General features: G+C 45.1%; 1 protein-coding gene across 1 annotated transcript; it reads left to right on the plus strand.

The window, feature by feature from the left end:
* The first annotated feature begins 18756 nt into the window (after positions 1 to 18756).
* Positions 18757 to 21591, plus strand: LOC132391812 (beta-microseminoprotein-like). The gene is made up of 4 exons (XM_059965493.1): positions 18757 to 19225; positions 19398 to 19485; positions 20650 to 20779; positions 21457 to 21591. The coding sequence occupies exons 1-4, from the start codon at positions 19223 to 19225 to the stop codon at positions 21584 to 21586; spliced, it is 351 nt and encodes a 116-aa protein (XP_059821476.1). The 5' UTR covers positions 18757 to 19222; the 3' UTR covers positions 21587 to 21591.
* Positions 21592 to 22314: the final 723 nt, after the last annotated feature.

A 22314-nucleotide genomic window follows, 5' to 3' on the forward strand; every position in this document is an offset into this window, starting at 1 on the left:
AGGGAATTGGAACTGCAGCTCGATGACCTTCGTCTGGTCAGGAAGAGTGAGGAGGTGATAGAGAGGAGTTACAGACAGCTGGTCACTCTGGGGCCACGGGGGACAGAGAAATGGGTCATAGTCAGGAGAGAGAAGGGGAAGTGTCAGGTACTAAACAGTACCCCTGTGGCTGTGCCCTTTGATAATAAGTACTCCTGTTTGAGTACTGTTGGGGGCAGGAGTGAAACAGCCTACCTGGGAGAAGCGACCGTGGCCGTGCCTCTGGCACAGAGCTTAGGGAAAGGAAGAGAAAGGCAGTAGTAATAGGGGACTCAATAGTCAGGAGTTCAGACAGGCGATTCGGTGAACACAGGAAAGAAACTTGGATGGTAGTTTGCCTCCAGGTGACAGGGTCGGGGATGTTTCTGATCATGTCCACGGTATCCTGCAGTGGGAGGGAGAACAGCCAGAGGTCGTGGTACATATTGGTACCAGTGACATAAGTAGGAAAAGGGAGGAGGTCCTGAAAGAAGATGACAGGGAGTTAGGAAGGAAGTTGAAAAGCAGGACTTTAAAGGTAGTAATCTCGTGATTACTGCCAGTGCCACACAAGTTTGAGAATAGGAATAGAATGAGGTGGAGGATAAATGTGTGAATGAGGAATTGGAGCAGGGGGCAGGGATTCAGATTTCTGGGTCATTGGGATCTCTTTTGGGGTGGTGTGACCTGTAGAAAAAGGACAGGTTGCACTTGAATCCCAGGGGGACCAATATCCTGGCGGGCAGGTTTGATTGAGCTATTGGGGAGGGTTTAAACTAGTTTGGCTTGGGGGTGGGAATTAGAATGTGAGTGCAGGGATTAAGGTAGAAGGACAAGGTCATGATGCTAAGAGTTCTGAGTTGATGAGGAAGGACAGGCAGGGGACAGAACATAATTTAACAGTTAAAGGGGTTGAATGCTGTGAGTATTAGGAACAAGGAGGATGAACTTAGAACATGGATAATTACGTGGAACTATGATGTTGTGGCCGTTACTGAAACTTGGTTGGAGGAAGGGCAGGATTGGATGATGCAGGTCCTGGGGTTCAGGTGTTTTAAAAGGAATAGGATGGAAGGTAGAAAAGGGGGCGAGTGGTATCACGGCTACAGAAGGGGAGGACACTGCAGAAGGCGTTTCCACGGAGTCTGTCTGGGTGGAAGTAAGAAGTAGGAAGGGATCAATCATTGTGCTGGGAGTAGTCTATAGGCCCCCAAATAGCCCTTGGGACACTGAGGAGCAGATAAACAGGCAGATATTAGAATGGTGCAGGAAATACAGGGTAGTAGTTATGGGTGATTTCAACTTCCCTCATATTGACTAGCACCTCCTGCGGGTAAGGGGGATAGATGGGGCTGAATTTGTCAGGTGTGTTCAAGAAAGATTCCTGACACAGTAAGTGGACTGGCCAACGAGAGAAAAGGCCGTACTGGATCAAGTTCTGGGTAATGAACCTGGTCAGGTAACAGACCTCTTGGTGAAGGAGCATTTTGGTGAGAGTGACCGCAACTCCCTTAGCTTCTGCATAGCTATGGAAAGGGATTAAATCAGACGAAATAGTAAAGTGCTTAACTGGGGAAGGGCTAACTTTGAAGGGATGAGGCAGGAAGAGTAAAGTAAGAGTAAATTGCAAACAAATGTTCAAAGGGGAAAACAGAGAAGTAATGTGGGCGAAGTTTAGGGACCACTTGAGCTGGGTTCAGGATAGGTTTGTACCACTGCGGGAAGGAAAAAATGAAAGGAAATGGGAACCGTGGCTGACGAAGCACGTGAGGCAACTCGTCAAGAGGAAAAAGGAAGCATATGTTAGATAGAAGAAACAGGAAGTAGGAGGGGCTTATGAGAAATATAGGGTAGCCAGGAAGTAGGTAAAGAAAGGACTTAGTAGAGCTTGAAGGGGGCATGAGAAGGCTTTGGCATGTAGGATTAATGAGAACCCCAAGGCGTTCTCTGCATAAGTGAAGAACAGATGGATGACGAGAACAAAGGTGGGACCGCTAAAGGATAAAGAGGGCAATATGTGTCTGGAGGTGGAGGAGGTTGGGGAGGCCCTAAATGAATACTTTGCTTCAATACTCACAAGTGAAAAGGATCTTGATCAGAATGAGGTCGAAGTAGAGTGGGCCTGTGTGCTGGAAAATGTGGAGATTAAGGAAGAAGGAGTGCTGGATCTTCTTAAAAACATTAAGATTGAGAAATCCCCAGGGCCGGATATGGTACACCCCAGGTTGTTGTGGAAACTGAGAGAAGAGATCGCAGGAGCATTAGCTATGATCTTTGAATCTTCTTTGGCTGCTGGGGAAGTGCTGGAGTGCTGGAGAATGGAAATGTTGTTCCCTTATTTATAAAAGGTAATAGGGAGAAACCTGGGAATTACAGACCGGTGAGTGTTATGTTGGTGGTATGCAAACGACTGCAAAGGATTCTTAAGGATAGGATCTACAAGCATTTGGAGAAGTACAGCCTACTCTTGGATAGTCAACATGGCTTTGTGAAGGGAAGATCATGCCACACGAGCCTGATTGAGCTTTTTGAAGAGGTTACAAAAGAAGTTGATGAGGGTAGGGCTGTGGAAGTGGTCTACATGGACTTTAGCAAAGCATTTGACAAGGTCCCTCATGAGAGACTCATCCAGAAAGTCATGAGGCATGGGATAAGTGGAAACTTGGCTGTTTGGATAAAAAAATTGGCTTAAAGGAAAGCAGACGGTAGTTGTGGAAGGAAAGTATTCTGCCTGGAGGGCAGTGACTAGTGGAATGCCACAGGGATCTGTCCTGGGACCCCTGCTATTTGTGATTTTTATAAATGGCCTGATGTAGAGATGGAAGGCTGCGTGAATATGTTTGCGGATGACACGAAGATTGGAGGAGTTGTGGATTGAGCTGCAGGTTGTCGAAGGTTACAAGAGGATATAGGCAGGCTGCAGAGTTGGGCAGAAAAATGGCAGATGGATTTCAATCCTGACAACTGTGAGGTGATACATTGTGGAAGGACAAACCAGAAGACTGAATACAGGATTAATGGTCAGTTCCTTAAGAGTGTGGATGAACAAAGGGACCTTAGGGTTCAAATCCATACATCCCTCAAGGTCGCTGCGCAGGCTGATAGGGTAGTTAAGAAGGCCTGTGTGATGATAGGCTTCATTAACAGAGGGATTGAGTTCAAGAGTAGAGAGGTCATATTGCAACTCTACAAATCTCTGGTGAGACTGCACTTAGAGTATTGTATTCAATTCTGGTCACATTATACTTTGTAGGAAGGATGTGGAAGGTATGGAGAGGGTGCAAAGGAGATTTACCAGGATGTTGCCTGGTTTGGAGAAGAAGTCATATGAAGCAAGTTTAGCAGAGCTGGGACTTTTCTCTTTGGATCATAGAAGAATGAGATGGGACTTGATAGAGGTCTACAAGATTATGAGAGCCATAGATAGGGTGGATAGTCAGTACCTGTTTCCCAAGGCACCAATAGCAAACACCAGAGGGCATACATACAAAATTAAGGGAGGGAAGTTTAGGGGAGACATTAGGGTTAAGTTTTTTACCAGAGGGTTGTGAGTGCCTGGAATGACTTGCCAGGGATGCTGGTGGAGGCTAAAACATTAGGGGTATTTAAGAGATTTTTGGACAGGCTCATGGATGAAAACAAAATAGAGGGTTATGGGGAAGTGTGGGTTTAGTACTTTTTTTTAAAGGATTATATGGGTCGGCACAACATGGAGGACTAAAGGGCCTGTACTGTGCTGTAGTGTTCTATGGTTCTATGGACCCAGGGTTGAGATTTTTGATAGGAGAAGGGCTAACTTTGAGGAGATGTGAAAAGATTTAGAAGGAGTGGATTGGGAAAATTTGTTTTATGGGAAGGATGTAATAGAGAAATGGATGTCATTTAAAGGTGAAATTTTGAGGGTACAGAATCTTTATGTTCCTGTTAGGTTGAAAGGAACGGTTAAAAGTTTGAGAGAGCCATGGTTTTCAAGGGATATTGGAAACTTGGTTCGGAAGAAGAGAGAGATCTACAATAAATATAGGCAGCATGGAGCAAGTGAGATGCTCAAGGAATATAAAGAATGTAAAAAGAATCTTAAATTAGAAAAGCTAAAAGAAGATATGAGGTTGCTTTGGCAAGTAAGTTGAAAATAAACCCAAAGGGTTTCTTCAGTTATATTAATAGCAAAGGGATAGTGAGGGATAAAATTGGTCCCTTACAGAATCAAAGTGGACAGCTAAGTGTTGAGCCAAAAGAGATGAGGGAGATTTTGAACAAATTCTTTGCTTCGGTATTTACTAAGGAGAAGGATATCGAATTGTTTAAGGTAAGGGAAACAAGTAGGGTATTTATGGAAACTATGATGAATAAAGTGAGGAAGTACTGGAGTATTTGAAGAATATAAATGGACTTCAGTAAGAATACAAATGGAGTTCAGTAAGGCCTTTGACAAGATACCGCACGGAGGTTAGTGTGGAACGTTGAATCGTTAGGTCTTAATATTGAAGTAGTGAAATGGATTCAACAGTGGCTGGATGGGAAATGTAAGAGAGTAGTGGTGGATAACAGTTTGTCAGTTCGGAGGCTGGTGACTAGTGATGTGCCTCAGGGATGTGTACTGGGTCCAATGATATTTGTTATATACGTTATTGATCTGGAGGATGGGTTGGTAAATTGGATTAGTAAATATGCAGATGATACTAAGATAGGTGGCATTGTGGACAATGCAGTAGGTTTTCAAAGCTTGCCGAGAGCCAAGTTAGTTAGAAGAGTGGGCTGAAAAATGGCAGATGGAGTTTAATGCTGATAAGCGTGAGGTGCTACATTTTGGGAGGACTAATCAAAGTAGGACATACATGGTAAATGGTAGGGCACTGAGAAATGCAGAAGAACAGAGTGATCTAGGAATAATGGTGCATAGTTGCCTGAAGGTGGAATCACATGTGGATAGGGTTGTGATGAAAGTTTTTGGTATGCTTGTCTTTATAAATCAGAGCATTGAGTATAGTAGTTGGGATGTAATGTTAAAATTGTACAAGACATTGGTCAGGCGAAATTTGGAGTATTGTATACAGTTCTGGTCACCGAATTATAGGAAAGATGTCAATAAAATAGAGAGAGGACAGAGGAAATTTACTAGAATGTTACCTGGGTTTCAGCACCTAAGTTACAGAGAAAGGTTGAACAAGTTGGGTCTTTATTCTTTGGAGCATAGAAGGTTGGTGAGGGGGGACTTGTTAGAAGTATTTCAAATTATGAGGGGGATAGATAGAGTTGATGTGGATAGGCCTTTTCCATTGAGAGTAGGGGAGATTCAAACAAGAGGACATGAGTTGAGAGTTAAGTGGCAAAAGTTTAAGGGGTTACACTAGGGGGATCTTCTTTATTTGGAGAGTGGTAGCTGTGTGGAATGAGCTTCCAGTAGAAGTGGTAGGGGCAGGTTCAATTTTGTAATTAAAAAAAATTGAATAGGTATATGGACAGGAAAGGAATGGAGGGTTATGGGCTGAGTGCAAGTCAGAGGGACTAGGTGAGAGTAAGCGTTCGGCACAGACTAGAAGGGCCGAGATGGCCTGTTTCCGTGTTGTACTTGTTATATGGTTATATGGATGGGTGAGTTATGGAGAGTTATGGTCCGGAAGCGGGTCGATGGGACAGAATAACAGTTCTGGGCGGTTTGGCTGAACGAAAGGGCCGCCTTCTGTGCTGCAGTGTTTCGTGACTCTATATCTGGAGGATATATTGAGTCGGTAACTCGTCAATTTTTGATCAGATTACTGATGGGGTGTATCGAAGTTAGGTGTGAGCTAGTCATAAGGTTAATTTTTCTTTTAGAGGGGTAGGCGAAGGAAACACGACACAACTTCACATTAACCTACCTGTGTTTGGGATTACCATTGCTTCCCCTAACTGTACGAATAGCCAATGTAATATTCTGTCAGGCAGATATGTTGAGCTCTGTGCTTAAAGGCCAATTCCACCCCACCCCTCGCAGCAACCCTGTCCAAAATTCCGACAATCTTTCTATCTATTCCCTCAAGCCTGCTTGCTTTACCAGTACAAAGCAATCAATAGGAATACATGGATCGACTTGTGATTCGTGGGATCCCACGGGGAAGTATGGTTGAGTTCCAGAACGTCACAATCTATGTGAACAATCTGACTGATGGGAGCAGGGTAATGCTTCCAAACAAAGTACGAATGTGAACAAGAAAAAAATTTGTTGCACATTACTGAATAAAGGTATGCGATTCTCCATTTGCCAACCGGGACTGAAGTTTGCATACTCCAACGACAAGAAATACACACGGGAATGTTTCGCCGGTGACCCAGATGTATTTCAGTCATGAACCTTTCACTCTGTCATCGCTCTGCTGCTGCTCGCTGCACTGCTGTCGGAATCCGGCTGCGAGTAAATGAACACAAGGCTTGGACAGCATTGAACGGTAACCTGACTCTTGACTCAGAGCTAATGGTTGCAGGGGTTGGCTCCCCGCCTGTTCCCCCGTCAGGTTAGCCTGAGGGTGTTGGAGATTGTACCATTTGACCAGTCCTTAGCTTGGGGTGGGCTACTCTGCCGCCTTCCGGCTGCGACACCACCCGGTGTCCACATGTGCACTCATTATATTTAAGTGCGTCCGCTCCTGCTCCTAACCAATATGTAACCCTGAACTGGTACTGAGAAGGCAAATCGACTATTGACGACGATTTGCTTGTATGGGTTCGTTCTGTGCACTTGTCGGAAGCCATTCTCCCCCTGCCAGAACGAGGACATTTCCCAAGTTGTTTGCTGACCGGCAATTAAATCAAGTCTGAGATTAGGTTATTTGCCCCGTCACCTTTTGGACGCGCTCTCCTCACCCCAACCACCGACTCCTGGTTAAATTCCCCTGTCCCGGAAACCACAGTACACAGTACATTTCCATCGTGAGTTCAGATTCTTTATTTCTAAGTTGACTGACCACGTTCCTGACATGAGCAAACCTGAGCCAAGTCGGTAACGGACCCCGGGTGTCAGTCAGGTGACGGCGTCGCTTCAATTATGAGCACAGTCAACACTTAAAATCGCAATGACTCTAGGGGTAAAGTTTCGTCTGTGGGGCGAACCTGTAGTTTCGTTAAGTTGCCATAGGTGGCAGCTGAATTGCCTGGTGTTATCCCACCTTTCTTCTTCGACAGCAACGAAAGTTCAATGTACAGTGGGCTTTTTCACCGAATTTACTAACTGTCCCCCCTCCCCACCCCCGCCCACTTCAATGATTTGTTCCAACACTTGCAGCTTGGATGAGGCCTGGGCCAGGTGGTCATGGTGAAACCATTGGTTATCGGTTTATGCTTAGACCCCCAGCGAGTGGTGGCAAGCCGGGAGTGAACGGCTAACATCCGCTCTCAGTTGGGGCTGGGAGCTGATTGGAGCTGGGTGTTGAGTCCGGAGACATGGACAAGTAACGGGTATGACTGAACGGTTGATCTCACTTCTCGTGTGCAGTTCATTAACCGGGTTGTGGGACCCAGCACTCTCCAAAGGAGAAAATGGACCATTTCAGTTTGAGTGAGCATTGAGTTAACCCCAGAGCCTAAGAACACTAAGACCTATCTTTATCATCTACAGAGTTGAGTGCATCGGAGCAGCCCAGCATCTGCATTGACCCATACGATGGGGCATTGTACCGAGTAGGAGAATCATGGTTGAACCCCAAATGCATGAGATGCACCTGCGGTGTTAACGCTACCAGAAGCTGCACGACGTAAGTAGTCCTGCGCTGTTCAGCAAGCATGGACCGACCCCGACAAGTGGTCTGGATCACCGAGTTCCGGTGGGTGGCTCCCGATGCCAAGGAAGGAACAAACCCTGAGAAAGACTGCTGTAAGAACTTCCGACGCGTTGGGCCCTTCTCTGGCCCATTGCGATCATTCTCCAACTACACATTCAGGTATTGTCCTCGTGAAGCAATTACACGATGAAACCGCAGCTCAGCCGATCCTGTACGGCAACACCTGTCCTATCCTGATATCCCTTAATCCCTTAAATATGTCTGTTGAGTTCGGTTTTCAACCACTGAGCAGCCTTTCCGATCACCTGAATCATGAGTTCCTGACTGAAGATTTCCCATGTGAAACAGACGAAAATACTTACTGGCCGATACTACTGAGAATGATTCCAGGTACAAAAGTCATTTTTATGTGATATGGGGAGGGTTGGATGATCTTTCGACCCAATGTCCATTGCAGGATGTCTTACCGTAACAAAGATGATCCCTTTGCATTGTAGATGTTGTTGGATCCTCCAAGTGATTCCATTAATTTGTTCGGGGTCATAAATTTATGTTTGCACGGCAACAGAAGAGGATGATCTGTTTGGAAGTGTGATGATAGATGTTGGAGCGAGATAAAGAAAGAAATAAAATCTTTCCTTTTGGGAAGTGAAGAAGATACCGAGAGCACAGCATGAAGTTTGGTGTGATGAGGCCACAAGAGAGCCCGCAGTTATGCAGCGAGCGTCTCCGGGTATGCACTGGACTGGGGTGGAGACAGATTAAATGCATGTCTTTGTACATTGTAGGGAATCAGTCACGGCATTATTGAGAGGACGAGTTTGGTGTCATGCTGCGCTGAGGTTCACTGGCACAGAGCTGGGCTGAATAACCTCCTTCCCTATCTATCCGTCCTGTGATTCCGAAGATCTGATATCTTGATGATTGGATTTTTGATCTTTTCCCTAGGTACGTTGGACCAGTTGGCTACCCAGAAGATCGTGTTGCATTGCTCAATCCCCGAGAGTGTCGGTATCGAGTCTACTGGAAGGACAACCTGGCTATTGAATGTGAATTCAGCGGAGCTGTTGGAAAATGAGCTGGAGTGCACAGTCAGCTCCCTTCCAGTCGAGACGAAATCATCAATTTGATAAAGGAGACTTAACTCCTGCATGTAACGTCTGCTTAACTTTAAATATATTCATCCATTACTCTCCGATCAATATCTTGTCTATCATTTATTTGGAAATGGCGGAGAGAGTGAAGAGTCTGAGAAACTGTCTGACGGATTTGACAAGTTAAATGTGTGAGAAGCCTTAAATTGGAATGAGTGGAAGTAACGGATCTAAGAATGTGTTCAGCAGCAGAGGTGTGAGTGTTAATTACCGGGTGCAGGTATATGCATTTACCAGGGCTTGGAAGCTGTTGTTTGAGAGATCTTAATCTGTGGTAGACACCAGAAAGCAAGTGACATGAAGTTCTCATAAACAGTGATGGAAGATGAATATTTAAGGAATAGGCAGAACAATTAAGCAAAATACTTCCTAGCTCCTGTCGAGGAAATACAAACACAAAAACAAAACAGAATACTATGATTTGTCTGGAGATGCAGCTTGGATTTGGCCGTTCGTGCTGTACCACCCCAGCTAAAATCAACAACCCCAATTACCTGAACTTCGCTCTAAACTAATCACTGGACAATATGCAAAGGCCATTAACCTGCCCTGTAAGCAATCTAGACGGTGGGAGGAAATTGGAGAATCTGGGGAAAACCCACGCATCCCATAGGGAGGGTGCATAGAGTCTCATTACAGAGGAAGTGGTGATTGAACTCTGAACTCCGACATCCCGTGCTGTAATAGCATTGTGTTAACTACTATGCTGCAATGGCGAGATGTTAATGAATTTCAACACTGTGAAATCCCGAGGATCCACATCCCATTATTTTGAAGGAAGTTGCGGGGCAGATGCGAGGGCATTAATTATCATCTTCAACAATTTATTTCATCCTGGAATTGATCCAGTAGAGTGTTCACCAAAAATATTAACAGCCCTTTCACCTCCATAGATGCTGCCTGACTCATTCACTTCTTTCAATAGTTTTTGTTTGATCCACAGTCCAGCATTTACAGATTTTTGTCTCCTCATGTTTAACTTTCAATTTAGCTTTCAATAAACATTGATTACTATCATCACCACCTTCTTGTAGTCAGCACATGCACACGTCAAGGATGTATGCTCGGAGCAGGAGATTGGGGCTGAGAGGAAGGGCCACTTAAAATTTCCAGAGCTGCAGAATCGAGAGCGTTCTGAGTGGTTGCATCATCACCACCTGGAATGGAGCCTCCAATGCACATGATCAGAGGCTGCAGAAGCCTGTATCATCAGCCAGACCTCTAAGGGACAACACTCTCCCAGCCATCAAGGATATCTTCAAGACACAGTGCCTCAAGCAGGCTGCATCTATCATTAAGGAGCTTCAACATCTAGACATGCCATCTTATCGGTACTGCCATCATAGAGGTGGTACAGGATCCTGAAGAACTTCACGCAATTATTTAGGAATACAACAGAATACTGTAAAAACAGGAGTAGAATTGTGTTCTTCATTCGATCGAGTATCCTCCAACATTCCATTATGGATGATATATTAACCCTCTTAACACCATTCTGCTGACCTCTCCCTGTAACCGTTGACTCCTCCACTAATCAAGAACCTATCAATCTCCGCTCTAAATATACTCAGTGAGTTGGTCTGTACAGCTGTCTGTAGCAATACATTCCACACATCCGCCACCACAATTGCAAACATTCTCTCCACATCAACTCTGTCATCATTCGTAAGATTTCAATGAGATCACCCCTCATTCTTCGGAATTGCAGTCATTGAATGTTCCTCATGGAAACCTTTCATAATGGAATCACTTTGGTGAACCTCCTTTCAACTTTCATCAGTGTCAGCACGCCCTTTCTTGGATAAGCGGTTCAAAATATTCCAAATGCGGACTCACCTGTGCCTTATAAAGCCTCAACATTACTTTCTTTTCTTATACTATCTCATCCTCAAAATGTGTGCTAACATCGTATTTTCCTCCCCCCACCAACTCAAGCTGCATACTAAACTCCAGGGAATCCTGTACAATGACTCCCAAATCCCTTTGCACCTTAGATTTTTGAATTTTCACTCTATTTCAAAAAATAGTCTGTGCTTTTATTTCTTCTACCAAAGTGCGTGCATACACTTTCCAACACTAAATGCCATCTGCCACTTCTTTGCTTATTCTCCGAATCTGTCTAAGCTCTTCTGTAGCCTCTCTGCATTCTCAACACTACCTGCCCCTCAGCTATCTTTGTATCATCTGCAAATTTGGCCACAAACCCATCAATGCCAGCAGCCAAACCACTGACAATAACGTAAAAAGAAGCGGTCCCAACAAAGTCTCCTGTGAAACATCACTAAAAATCGAATACCAACCAGGATAGGATTCCTTTATTCCCATTCTTTGCCTCATACTAATCAGACAACACCTCATCCACGCTAGTATCTATTTTGTAATACCATTGGCTTCTTCATTTGTCAAGCAGCCTCATGCATGGCATCTTGTCAAAGGCCTTCTGAAAATGCAAGCTCAGAATATCCAATGATTGTCCTTTGGCTATCCGGCATGGTGTTCCTTCAAAGAATTCCAGCAGATTTGTCAGGCAAGATTTTCCATGAAATAAACCATGTTGACTCGGGCCTTTTTTCTCATGTGCCTCTAAGCACTCTGAAACCACATCCTTATCAATCGACTCTAAAATTTTCCAGCAGATTGACTGGACGATAATCTCCTTCCTTCTGCTCTCTGCAGTTCTGAAAAATGGAGTCACATTTGCAATTCTCCAGTCTTCCAGATCCATGTCAGAATCTATTATTTCTTGAAAGATCATTACTAATGCCTGGGCAGCTCTTCAGCCACCCCTTTCAGAACCCTATGTAGACTACCTGGACTATGTAACTTATCTACCTTCAGTCCTTTCAGTTGCCCAAGCACATTTACTCCAGTAATGACAACCTTACACACTTCTGCCCCCTGACGCTCTCCAACTTCCAGAAAACTGCAGGTGTGTTTCACAGTGAAGACGAATACAAAATAATTATTTAGTTCGTACATCAGTTCTTTGATCCCTATTACCACCTGCAAGCATCATTTTCCTCTGGTCCAATATCTACTCTTGCCTCTCTTTTACACTTCACTTATCCAAAAAAAAGTTTCTGTATTCTCTTCAATTTTATTGACTAGCTTAACTTAGTGTTCCATCTTTTACTTCATTAGGACTATTTAGTCACTTTCTGTAGGTTTTTAAAAGCTTCCCATTTCTCTAGCTTCACTAGTTTTTTCACTATTGTATGCCCTCTTGTTGGCCTTTATGTTGGCCTTGGTTCATTTGTCAGCTATGGTTCCATCATCCTGCCTTTAGAATACTTCTTTGTGATATTTCTATCAGGGGCTTTATCAAAGGGAAACCACGATCCTTACAGAAGGAGGACATTTGAGATATCCTGGAATGGAGAGCCTCATCCGAGGAGCAGATGCGGCGGAGACGGAGGAATTGGGAATAGGGAATAGCATTTTTCCCCTTCCACACCCCTTGATATTTCCTCTGATTGGTTTTTCACCTGATACCTACCAGCTTTCTCCTTCCCACCTCCTCCCCCACCTTCTTTTTAGGGCCCTGTCCTCTCCCTCCTCAGTCCTGACGAAGGGTCTCGGCACGAAACGTTGACTGCTCGTTTCCACGGATGTTGCCCAACCTGCTGAGTTCCTCCAGCGTGTTGTACGTGTTTCTTTTACCGTAAGATCGCTGCCTAATTTTGGTTCATTGCACAACTCCCAGTCCAGAAGAGCTGATTCTCTAGTGATGATTATCCATTGTAATTTGTAGACCTATCAGCCTGTTCTATTAATTCAATGTGTATCATGGATGTTGAGGTCCCAGCTATAATCATCTTTCAGACTTGATACAACTGTACCCACCATGTCATACATGCCATCCTGTTGATTGCAATTTTGCCCTATTATCAGTCTCTCCTTGCTAGGAGTCTCACTGCTCATCAGTTCATCAGATATCCATTCATCTACTTCATCAAATCATCCTATTCTTACCCTCACTGGTGTGTGGCATTGGCAGCAATCCAGAGATTACTGCCCTGGAGCATTTGCTCTTCATTGTTTTACCTGGCTCCCTAAAATCTCTCTTCAGGACATTGTCACCGTTCCTCCAATATCATTGGAGCCAATATATACCTAGACTTCTGGATGCTCACCTTCCCCCTTCAAAATAGTGTTGACCTGATCGGGGACATCACTGACCCTAGAACCTGGAAGGTAACCTGCCATCCAGCTGTCTCTATCACACCGGCAGAATCTCGTCTCTATTCCTCTGTGTATGGGATCTCCCATCACCATTACAGTCCTCTTCACTTCTGTTCTCTTGTAAGCCACAACACCAGAGATAATATTAGAGATCATAGAGGGATATAACAGAGGAATGGGTCCTCCAATCTGTGTCAAAGATAAAGCGACAATTTTAATCCTACTTTATCTTATTTAATTCCCATACATTCACATCAGTTCCTCAGCCCGTTCATGTTGGATGAATGAGTAAAATCTGGAGCACTAGTAAAAGGATTTCAGTAAGGTATTTGATAAGTTTCCCCAGCCAAAGCTTATTCAGAAGGTAATGACTGTTATGTGGTGGGCAACAGTGAATATCAAATGGACTCAGGTTTTATAAACAAACATAAACATTTATTAACAAAATAAATGGCTGCTCAACAAAAGTGAAATGTAAACAGACGACTAACTTAACCGGAAATTAACTGCTATATGGCAATTTATCAAACAGCCAAATTGTGGAATAGTTTTTAAAGTGGTAAATTCGGAAGACCAAGCGATGAATATAGTCAGTAAGGAGAGACTTCTCTGAAAACTGATTTCTTCGAAGACATGATGTTACTGCTGATTCCAGCTGAGTGATACCTTGTCCTAAAGATTCACGATGAAGGAAATAGAACAACTTAAAGGAACTGACCTTTTTGCTGGAGGGTGAGCACTGCACAAACCTTCCTGATCTTGCTGGGGTTACCTCAGATGCAGGCCACTATACCTGCACGAAGATTCAATAAGGTTGATCCTTTACAAAGCCGCCGAATGACACCAACTTTACTTAATCCTTCAGGTTCCCGGACTTTGATAAAGTCTTCATTCTCCAATACTACACTGCAGAGATAAAATAAAGTTACCACAAACCAGAACTGGCAGTGATTGATGAAACTGCTGACACAACTGTTTTGCAGCTTACAACAGAATGTAAAAACTCCGCTTTAAAATGAAACTACATCCGGAGATGAATATGCAGCAAAACTAACCAACAAACTAGCTGCATGACAGCAGAGGTTTCCCCTTATATAGCTTTTGGGACGTGCCATCACGTGACCTCACACCGGTGGGGAAATTACATCATGTGACCTCACACTGGCAAGAAAATTACATCACCCCAACATCAAAAGACAATTACATCATGCTCAAAACTTACTCAATTACATTATAGTCATAAGACAGTTGCAAGATACCCACACGGTTTGTAACATGAGGCATGGGATCCAAGGAGACCTTGCTTTGTCGATGTTGACGTGCCTTGCCCACAGAAAGCAAAGTGTAGTTGTAGATAGTTCATATTTTGCATGGGAACAGTGACCAGTGGTGTTCCACAGGGATCTGTTTTGGGATCCCTCTTCTTTGCTTTTTTTATAAATAACTGGTATGAAGAAGTAGAAAGGTGGGTTAGTAACTGCTGATGACTCTGAAGTTGGGGTGTAGTAGATAGTCTGGAAGGCTGTCAGAGGTGAGAGCAGGACATGGATAGGATGCAGGAACATGCTGAGAAGCAGCAGATTGAATTCAACCCAGATAAGTGTGAAGTGTTTCATTTTGGTAGGTGACATTTGAAGACAGAATATAATGTTAATGCTAAGACTTTTGGCAGTGTGGAGGAGCAGCGAGATCATGGGGACCGTGTCTGTAGGACACTCAAAGCTGTTGCGCGAATTCACAGTTTTGTTAAGAAGGCCTTTGGTGTGATGCCCTTCATCAACAGTGGGATTGAGTTCAAGAGCCGTGAGGTAATGTTAAAGCTATGTAAGATCTTAGTTACACCCCACCTGCAGTATTGTGTTCAGTTCTGGTCGCCTGACTACAGGAAGAATGTGATTACTATAGAGAGAGTGCAGAGCAGAATCACAAGGATTTTGCCTGGATTGGATAGCATGCCTTATGAGAAAAGGTTGAGTAAACTTGGCCTTCTCTCCTGGGGCGACGGAGGATGAGAGGTGACCTGATAGAGGTGTATAAGATAATAAGAGGCATTGACTATGTGGATAGTCAGCGGCTTTTTCCCAGGGCTGCAATGGCTAACACCATTGTGCATAGTTTTAAGGTGCTGGGAAGTAGGTACAAGAGGGATGTCAGAGGTAAGCTTTTCACACAGAGAGTGGACGTTGCGTGGAATTCACTGCCAGGGACAGTGGTAGAGACGGATACAATAGTGTCTTTAAAGAGACGCCTAGATTGGTACATGAAGCTTGAGGGCTATGTGGTAGGGGAATTAGAAAATAGGACATAGAAATCTACAGCTCATTACAGGCCCTTTGGCCTACAATGTTGTGCCGACCGTGTAACCTACTGTAGAAACTGCCCAGAATTTCCCTACTGCGAAGCCCTGTATTTTTCTGAGCTCCATTCTGGGCAGTTTCTGCAGAAGGTAACATGGCCGGCCAAGACTGTGGGCCGAGGGTCCTGTAGTGTGCTGTAGATTTCAATCGTCTCTATAAAAATGGGAAAAGTCTACACAAACAAAACCAGAATTAGGATTCAACAAGGATTTCAGCAGCTGTGAGGCAGCAGCTTTACTCTCTACAGCCCATCCTTCACTCTTGCTTAGCACCGTAAACCAGGCTGGACGGTATTCTCTGAGAACCATTTGAAACCACTTATGTAATTAAGCAGTCAATTGAAAATGAGAGAGATACAATCACCTTCCTGATGAAGGGTTTTCGGCCTGAAACATCATCACTACCTCCTCCCATAGATGCTGTCTGTCCTGCTGAGTTCTGCCAGCATTTGATGTTTTTATTTATTTCCAGCATCTGCAGATTCTGTCGTTTTGAGATCAAATGTAAGGTACTTTATCCAAGTGGCCGCTTTTCAAATTTGGCCACGTTGCTCCTCACGGTGCAGAAAAACGCTGTTATCCTGTGGCCAAACTCACACGGGAAACAACACAACTCCAGAGAAATATGAAATATTATTTACATCCCCGGCATCTTTAACTTCATACCATCACAACCACCCGAAAGTTGGGATTTCGGTTACTGAGAGAGTTGGGCCTGATTTCAACTCTTCCATTTCCGCCTGCACTGCTCAGAGGGAGTAGAGTTGGAGCTGCAGTTCCCAGCCGAGCCTGAGGCGAGTCCACCTTCTACCCCAGGGAATGCACCCCTAGGAAATTGTTATTCGGCCCTGAGCACATCACTTTATCACCCAGTGCTGCGAATAGAAAGGAGAAACGAAAGACGGCAGATACTGCAATCCGGAACAAGACCTGTCTTATTGGTGCACTCAGCAGGTCGAGCAGCATCTCTACAGGCAAACGGGTAACAGCCCACAGTTCTATGAGCATGAACCGGAGCTCATGTGAAATATATGGAACACAACGTCTGCTGACAATCACTCGGCTATGTGCAGCTGCAATTTGTGAGAGGAAAGAGGAAGCGTGGAGACGAAGGATAGCAGGTGATAGGCAAAGACAATAAGGGAGGTAGGATGGCAGTGCGGACCATGTGAGAGTGGAGAGTAGGAACGTTGAACGAAGGTGAAATAAACGAACTCGGCAATTGTGGGATAATCATCTGCTCGATTTGGGAGACATGATTCCCCGTAATTATGAAGACAGCTAACCTGCTCTTGGTTGGCCGCAAATCCATTACACAGGAGACTGGGCAGAGTGCCCCGTGAGTTCCCGAAAACTCGTGATTCCAATGACACCGACCTGGACGAGCTCGGCGTATACAATTGGTTGCAACCACCACTGCCCTCAGCACAGCTGGCAACTGAAACACTATCGGTTTAATTATTTCCTACGGCATAACTGCCGGGAAATATTCCCTGCACCCTAGAGGTATTTGACCTTGGCAAACAGTTCCCATTAATTTATCTGCAGTGGGAACTGAGGAATTCGGCTTTGTATCAGATTTTTTTTCTATCCTGGGACATTTCTGGAGCCAGTTTAGCACAATGTTCAGACATCAGAGTGACATCAAGAGTCATCCGTCTTCTAAATTGCGACGTGTCACACCCCATTTGTCTTCAGCGGTCTCTGCCACCTGCTGACGAAATCAGTCATTGGCTGTCCGGAAGAAGGGTTCCTTCCCAAAATGTCAACTGTTCATTCCTTTCCACAGATGCTACCTGGCTGGCTGAGTTCTTCCACCACTTTGTGTGCGTCACCTACTACCAAACCCTCCACACAAATGGAATGAACAGTCGTGGTAAAAGAATCAAATCAGACGTAGATACATTGTTGGAAGAATGTAATTTTCAGGATTCATAATTCACAATACATAATTGGTTGCAAGTGGCTTCTCATTTTGATAGGGTGGTAAAGGGCCTTTTTGCAACATTGGCCTTCATAAGTTAGAGTACGGAGACAGGAACTGAGAAGATATATTAAAGTTGTATAAGTCGCTAGGGATGCGAAATATAGATTATTCCGTGCAGCTCATGAACCCTGGGGCTTGCCATAGAGCGTTGAGTTTCTCGGGTTTTTGAACACTTGTACATGCTAATCAATGTCTTAATTAGAGTCTTTAAACCCTTGTCTTTTTGGTTTCCTCTCGTCAAGTTAATTGTCGCTGGGACCCGCATTCCAAGCTTATATAAACCAGTGCCTTGGTGGGTGTATGGTGTCGGTGTGAATGAGTTGTTCGTGGTGTCGCACAGTCGCTCCGCCGAGGCTCTGTCCATGTTTCAATATCTAACTTATGGTTTCCGTCTCTTTCTGGGAATCCTGCCGTTCCTCCGCACTTGGGCCCAGTCCTCCGAGAACGCAGCGTGACAGCTAGGACCTACCTATTGGAAAGATTATAATGACATTGAAGCACACTAAAAATTTCCGGGGATGTTGCCGGGACTTACTTCCATGAGTCGCTGTAAAGGTTGATTAGACTTTATTTCCTGGACCTTAAGTCATGAGGGAATATTTGATCGAACCATGGAAAATTTTGAGGGGTCTGAATAGAGTGAATCAACAGGCCATTGCTGCTGAGCTTCCTTAAAACTTGAACCAGGGGTCACAGATTAGGTGTGAAAGGCGAAATGCTGGAGGAGAACTGCGGGGGATCTTCTTCATTCCGAGGTTGGTGCGAGAGTGGAACGCGCGGCCCGACGAAATGGTGGAGGCGGATCCGGTTGCAACACTCAACCAAAGTATGGATGGGTATACGGATGGATGGGAGAGTTATGGAGAGTTATGGTGCGGAAGCCGGTCGATGGGACAGAATAACTGTTCTGGGCGGTTTGGCTGAACCAAAGGGCCGCCTTCTCTGCTGCAGTGTTTCGTAACTCTGTATCTGGAGGATATATTGAGTCGGTAACGCGTCAATTCTTGACCCGACTACGAATGGGGTATATCGAAGTTACAGCTATTCTAGTCATCAGGTTTATTTTTCTTTTAGAGCGCTAGGCGAAAGAAACACGACGCGAGTTCACATCAACCGATTTGAGATTGGGATTACCATTGCTTCCCCTAACTCTACGAATAGCCAATACAATATTCTGTAAAGCCTAAATGTTGAGCTCTGTGCTGAAAGGCCATTCCACTACACCCCCCCCCCCCGCAATCCCCGCCCACCCCTGTCCAAAATTCCCACAATCTTTCTATCCAGTCCCTCCACCCCGCTTGCTTTACTAGTAGAAAGCAATCAATAGTAAAACATGGATCGGCTTGTAATTCGTGGGGTCCCACGGGGAAGTATGGTCGAGTTCCAGAACGACCCAATCTATGTGAACAACCTGACTGATGGGAACAGGGTAATATTTCCAAACTAAGTAGGAATGTGAAGAACAAAAGAAGTTGTTGCACAGCACTGAACAAAGGAATGTGATTCACCATTTGCCAACCGAGACTGAAGCTTGCCTACTCCAACGACAAGAAATACACACGGGATGTCTCGCCGGTGACCCCGATGTTATTCAGCCATGAATCTTTCACTCTGTCATCAGTCCCCTGTTAAGAACCTACACAGGCAATATAAGCCAAAGTTGAACGACCCGCGTGGCAGTGGAACTGCAGAATAAAAGCTGCGCTTGACTCCCGAGAGACAGGTGATAGTCGCTCTGTCACTGTGGAGAACCAGACTTGGGACGATCATGGTATGCATGAAGTAGTTGTGTGCATGCGACTACTTACCTCGTCTTGGGTAAACTGTATGGCAAACTTTGAGTTGCCCCATTTGACTGTTCCGAGGTTAAACAAACCAGGACATAGTGTTAGTAGCTTACCTATATCGTTCTGAGCTCTGTCTGTCTCTTGCCTCCTCTGCAGAAACTCCTACTGTGTATCGCTCTGCTGCTGCTCGCTGCTCAGCTGTCGGAATCCTTTTGCTCATCGACTCAACGGACACCACGGGATGGTAATTATACTCTTGGCTCAGCGCTAATGCTCGCTGGGGTTGGCTCCCCGCCTGTTCCCCCGTCAGGTTAGCCTGAGGGTGTTGGAGATTGTACCCTTTGACCAGTCCTTAGCTTGGGGTGGGCTACTCTGCCGCCTTTCGGCTGCGACACTACTCGGTGTCCACATGTGCACTCATTATATTTAAGTGCGTCCGCTCCTGCTCCTAACCAATATGTAACCCTGAACTGGTACTGAGAAGTCAAATCGACTATTGATGACGATTTGCTTGTATGGGTTCGTTCTGTGCACATATCGGACGTCATTCTTCCCCTGCCAGAACGAGGACATTTCCCAAGCTGTTTGCTGGCCGGCAATTAAATCAAGTCTGAGATTAGGTTATTTGCCCAGTCACCTTTTGGACGCGCTCTCCCCACCCCAACCACCAACTCCTGGTTAAATTCCCCTTTCCCGGAAACCACAGTACACAGTACATTCCCATCGTGAGTTCAGATTCTTTATTTCTAAGTTGACTGACCACGTTCCTGACATGAGCAAACCTGAGCCAAGTCGGTAACGGACTCCGGGTGTCAGCCAGGAGACGGCGTCGCTTCAATTATGAGCACAGTCAACACTTAAAATCGCAAAGTTTCGGCTGTGGGGCGAACATGTAGTTTTGTTACAGCTGAATTGCCTGGCGTTATCCCACCTTTCATCTTCGACAGCAACAAAGGTTCAATGTACAGTGGGCTTTTTCACCAAATTCATCAACTAGCATCTCCCTACCCCCCCCCCCCCCCACCCCACACCCGTCAGTTCAATGACCCCTTCCAGCACCTGCAGCTTGGATGAGATCTGGGTTTGAAGCTGGCCCAGGTGGTCACGGTAAAAACATTGGTTATCGGTTTATGCTTAGACCCCCAGCGAGTGGTGGCAAGCCGGGAGTGAACGGCTAACATCCGCTCTCAGTTGGTGCTGGGAGCTGATTGGGGCTGGGTGTTGAGTCCGGCGATGTAGTCAAGTAGCGAGTGTGACTGAACGGTTGATCTCATGTCCCGCGTGCAGTTCAGCAACCGGGTGTGGAACCCGGCCCTCTCCAGAGGAGAAAATGGATCATTTTATGTTGAATGGACATTGAGTTAACCCCAGAGCCTAAGAATGCTAAACCTATCTTTATCACCTACAGGGTCGAGTTTATCGGAGCAGCCCTGCATTGACCCACTCGACGGGTCGTCGTACCCAGTAGGAGAAACATGGATAGACGCCGACTGCATGAGATGCACCTGCCGTGTTAATGCTATTGAATGCTGTGCGACGTAAGTAGTCCTGCGCTGGTCAGCACACATAGACCGACCCCGACAAGTGGTCTAGATCACTGAGTTCCGGTGGGTGGCTCCCGATGCCTGTGAAGGAACAACCCCGACAAGGACTGCTGTAAACCTCCGACGCGTTGTACCCTTCTCTGGCCCATTGCTATCATTCTCCAACTACACATTCAGGTGTTGTGAGAGTGGGATGAAGCAATTACACGATAAAATCGCATCTCAGCTGATCCTGTACCGCAACACCTGTCCTTTCCTGATATCTCCTCATCCCGTAAATATGTCTGTAGCTTTCGGTTTTCAATGACTGAGCAGCCTTTCCGATCACCTGAATCATGAGTTCCTGACTGAAGATTTCCCATGTGAAACAGACGTAAATACTTACTGGCCTATACTACTGAGAATGAATCCAGGTACAAAAGTAATTTTTATGTGATACGGGGAGGGTTGGATGATCTTTCGACCCAATGTCCATTGCAGGATGTCTTACCGTAACAAGGACGATCCCTTTACACTCATAGATGCTGATGAATCCTCCAACTGATTCCATTAGTTTGTTCGGGATCATAAATTTATGTTTGCAAGGCAACATACCCTCCTTCCCTATCTATCCATCCTGTGATTCTGAAGATCTGATATATTGATGATTGGGTTGTTGATTTGTTCCCCAGGTACGTCAAACCACTTGGCTACTCCGAAGATTGTGAGGCAAAGTTCAATTGCCGAGAGTGTCGGTTTCGAGTCTACCGGAAGGACAACCCGGCTATTGAATGTTACTTCCCCGGATCTGTTGGAAAATGAGCTGGAGTGCAGTCAGCTCCCTTCCAGTCGAGACGAAATAATCAGTTTGATAAAGGAGACTTACCTCCTGCATATCATGTCTGCTTCATGTTAAATATATTCATCCATTAATTTCCAATCAATATCTTGTCTATCATTTATTTGCAAATGGCCGAGAGAGTGAAGAGTCTGAGAAAGTGACTGACGGATTTGACAAGTTAAATGTGTGAGAAGCCTTAAATTGGAATGAGTGGAAGTAACGGATCTAAGAATGTGTTCATCAGCAGAGGTATGAGTGTTAATTAGCGGGTGCAGGTATGTGCATTTACCAGGGCTTGGATGGTGTTATATGGTTATATGGATGGTGTTCCTTGAGAGATGGTGTTCCTTCCTCGTGTCTCTGTGGTAGACACGAGAAAGGAAGTGAGATGAAATGCACGTAGACAGCGGTGGAAGATGAATATCTAAGGAATAGGCAGAACAATTAAGCAAAATACGTCCTAGCTCCTGTCAAGGAAATATAAACACAATAACAAAACAGAATACTCTGATTTGTGTGGAGCTGCGCCACCTCAGTTAAAAGCAACAACCCGGTTAGCTATATTTACCCTTACCTAATCACTGGACAATATGCAAAGGCCATTAACCTGCCCGGTAAGCAATCTGAACGGAGGGAGGAAATTGGAGAATCCGGGGAAAACCCGTGCATTCCGTAGGGAGGGAGTATAGAGTCTCATTACAGAGGAGGC

The sequence above is a fragment of the Hypanus sabinus genome, chromosome 1 (genome assembly GCF_030144855.1).
Source record: "Hypanus sabinus isolate sHypSab1 chromosome 1, sHypSab1.hap1, whole genome shotgun sequence".
NCBI classification, from domain to species: domain Eukaryota; kingdom Metazoa; phylum Chordata; class Chondrichthyes; order Myliobatiformes; family Dasyatidae; genus Hypanus; species Hypanus sabinus.

Excerpts from the sequence above, each read along its gene's own strand:
- LOC132391812 (XM_059965493.1), top strand. Across the intron at positions 19,486-20,649 it reads TCAACGGACACCACGGGATG|GGTCGAGTTTATCGGAGCAG; the intron begins GTAATTATACTC and ends TATCACCTACAG. Across the intron at positions 20,780-21,456 it reads GCTATTGAATGCTGTGCGAC|GTACGTCAAACCACTTGGCT; the intron begins GTAAGTAGTCCT and ends TTTGTTCCCCAG.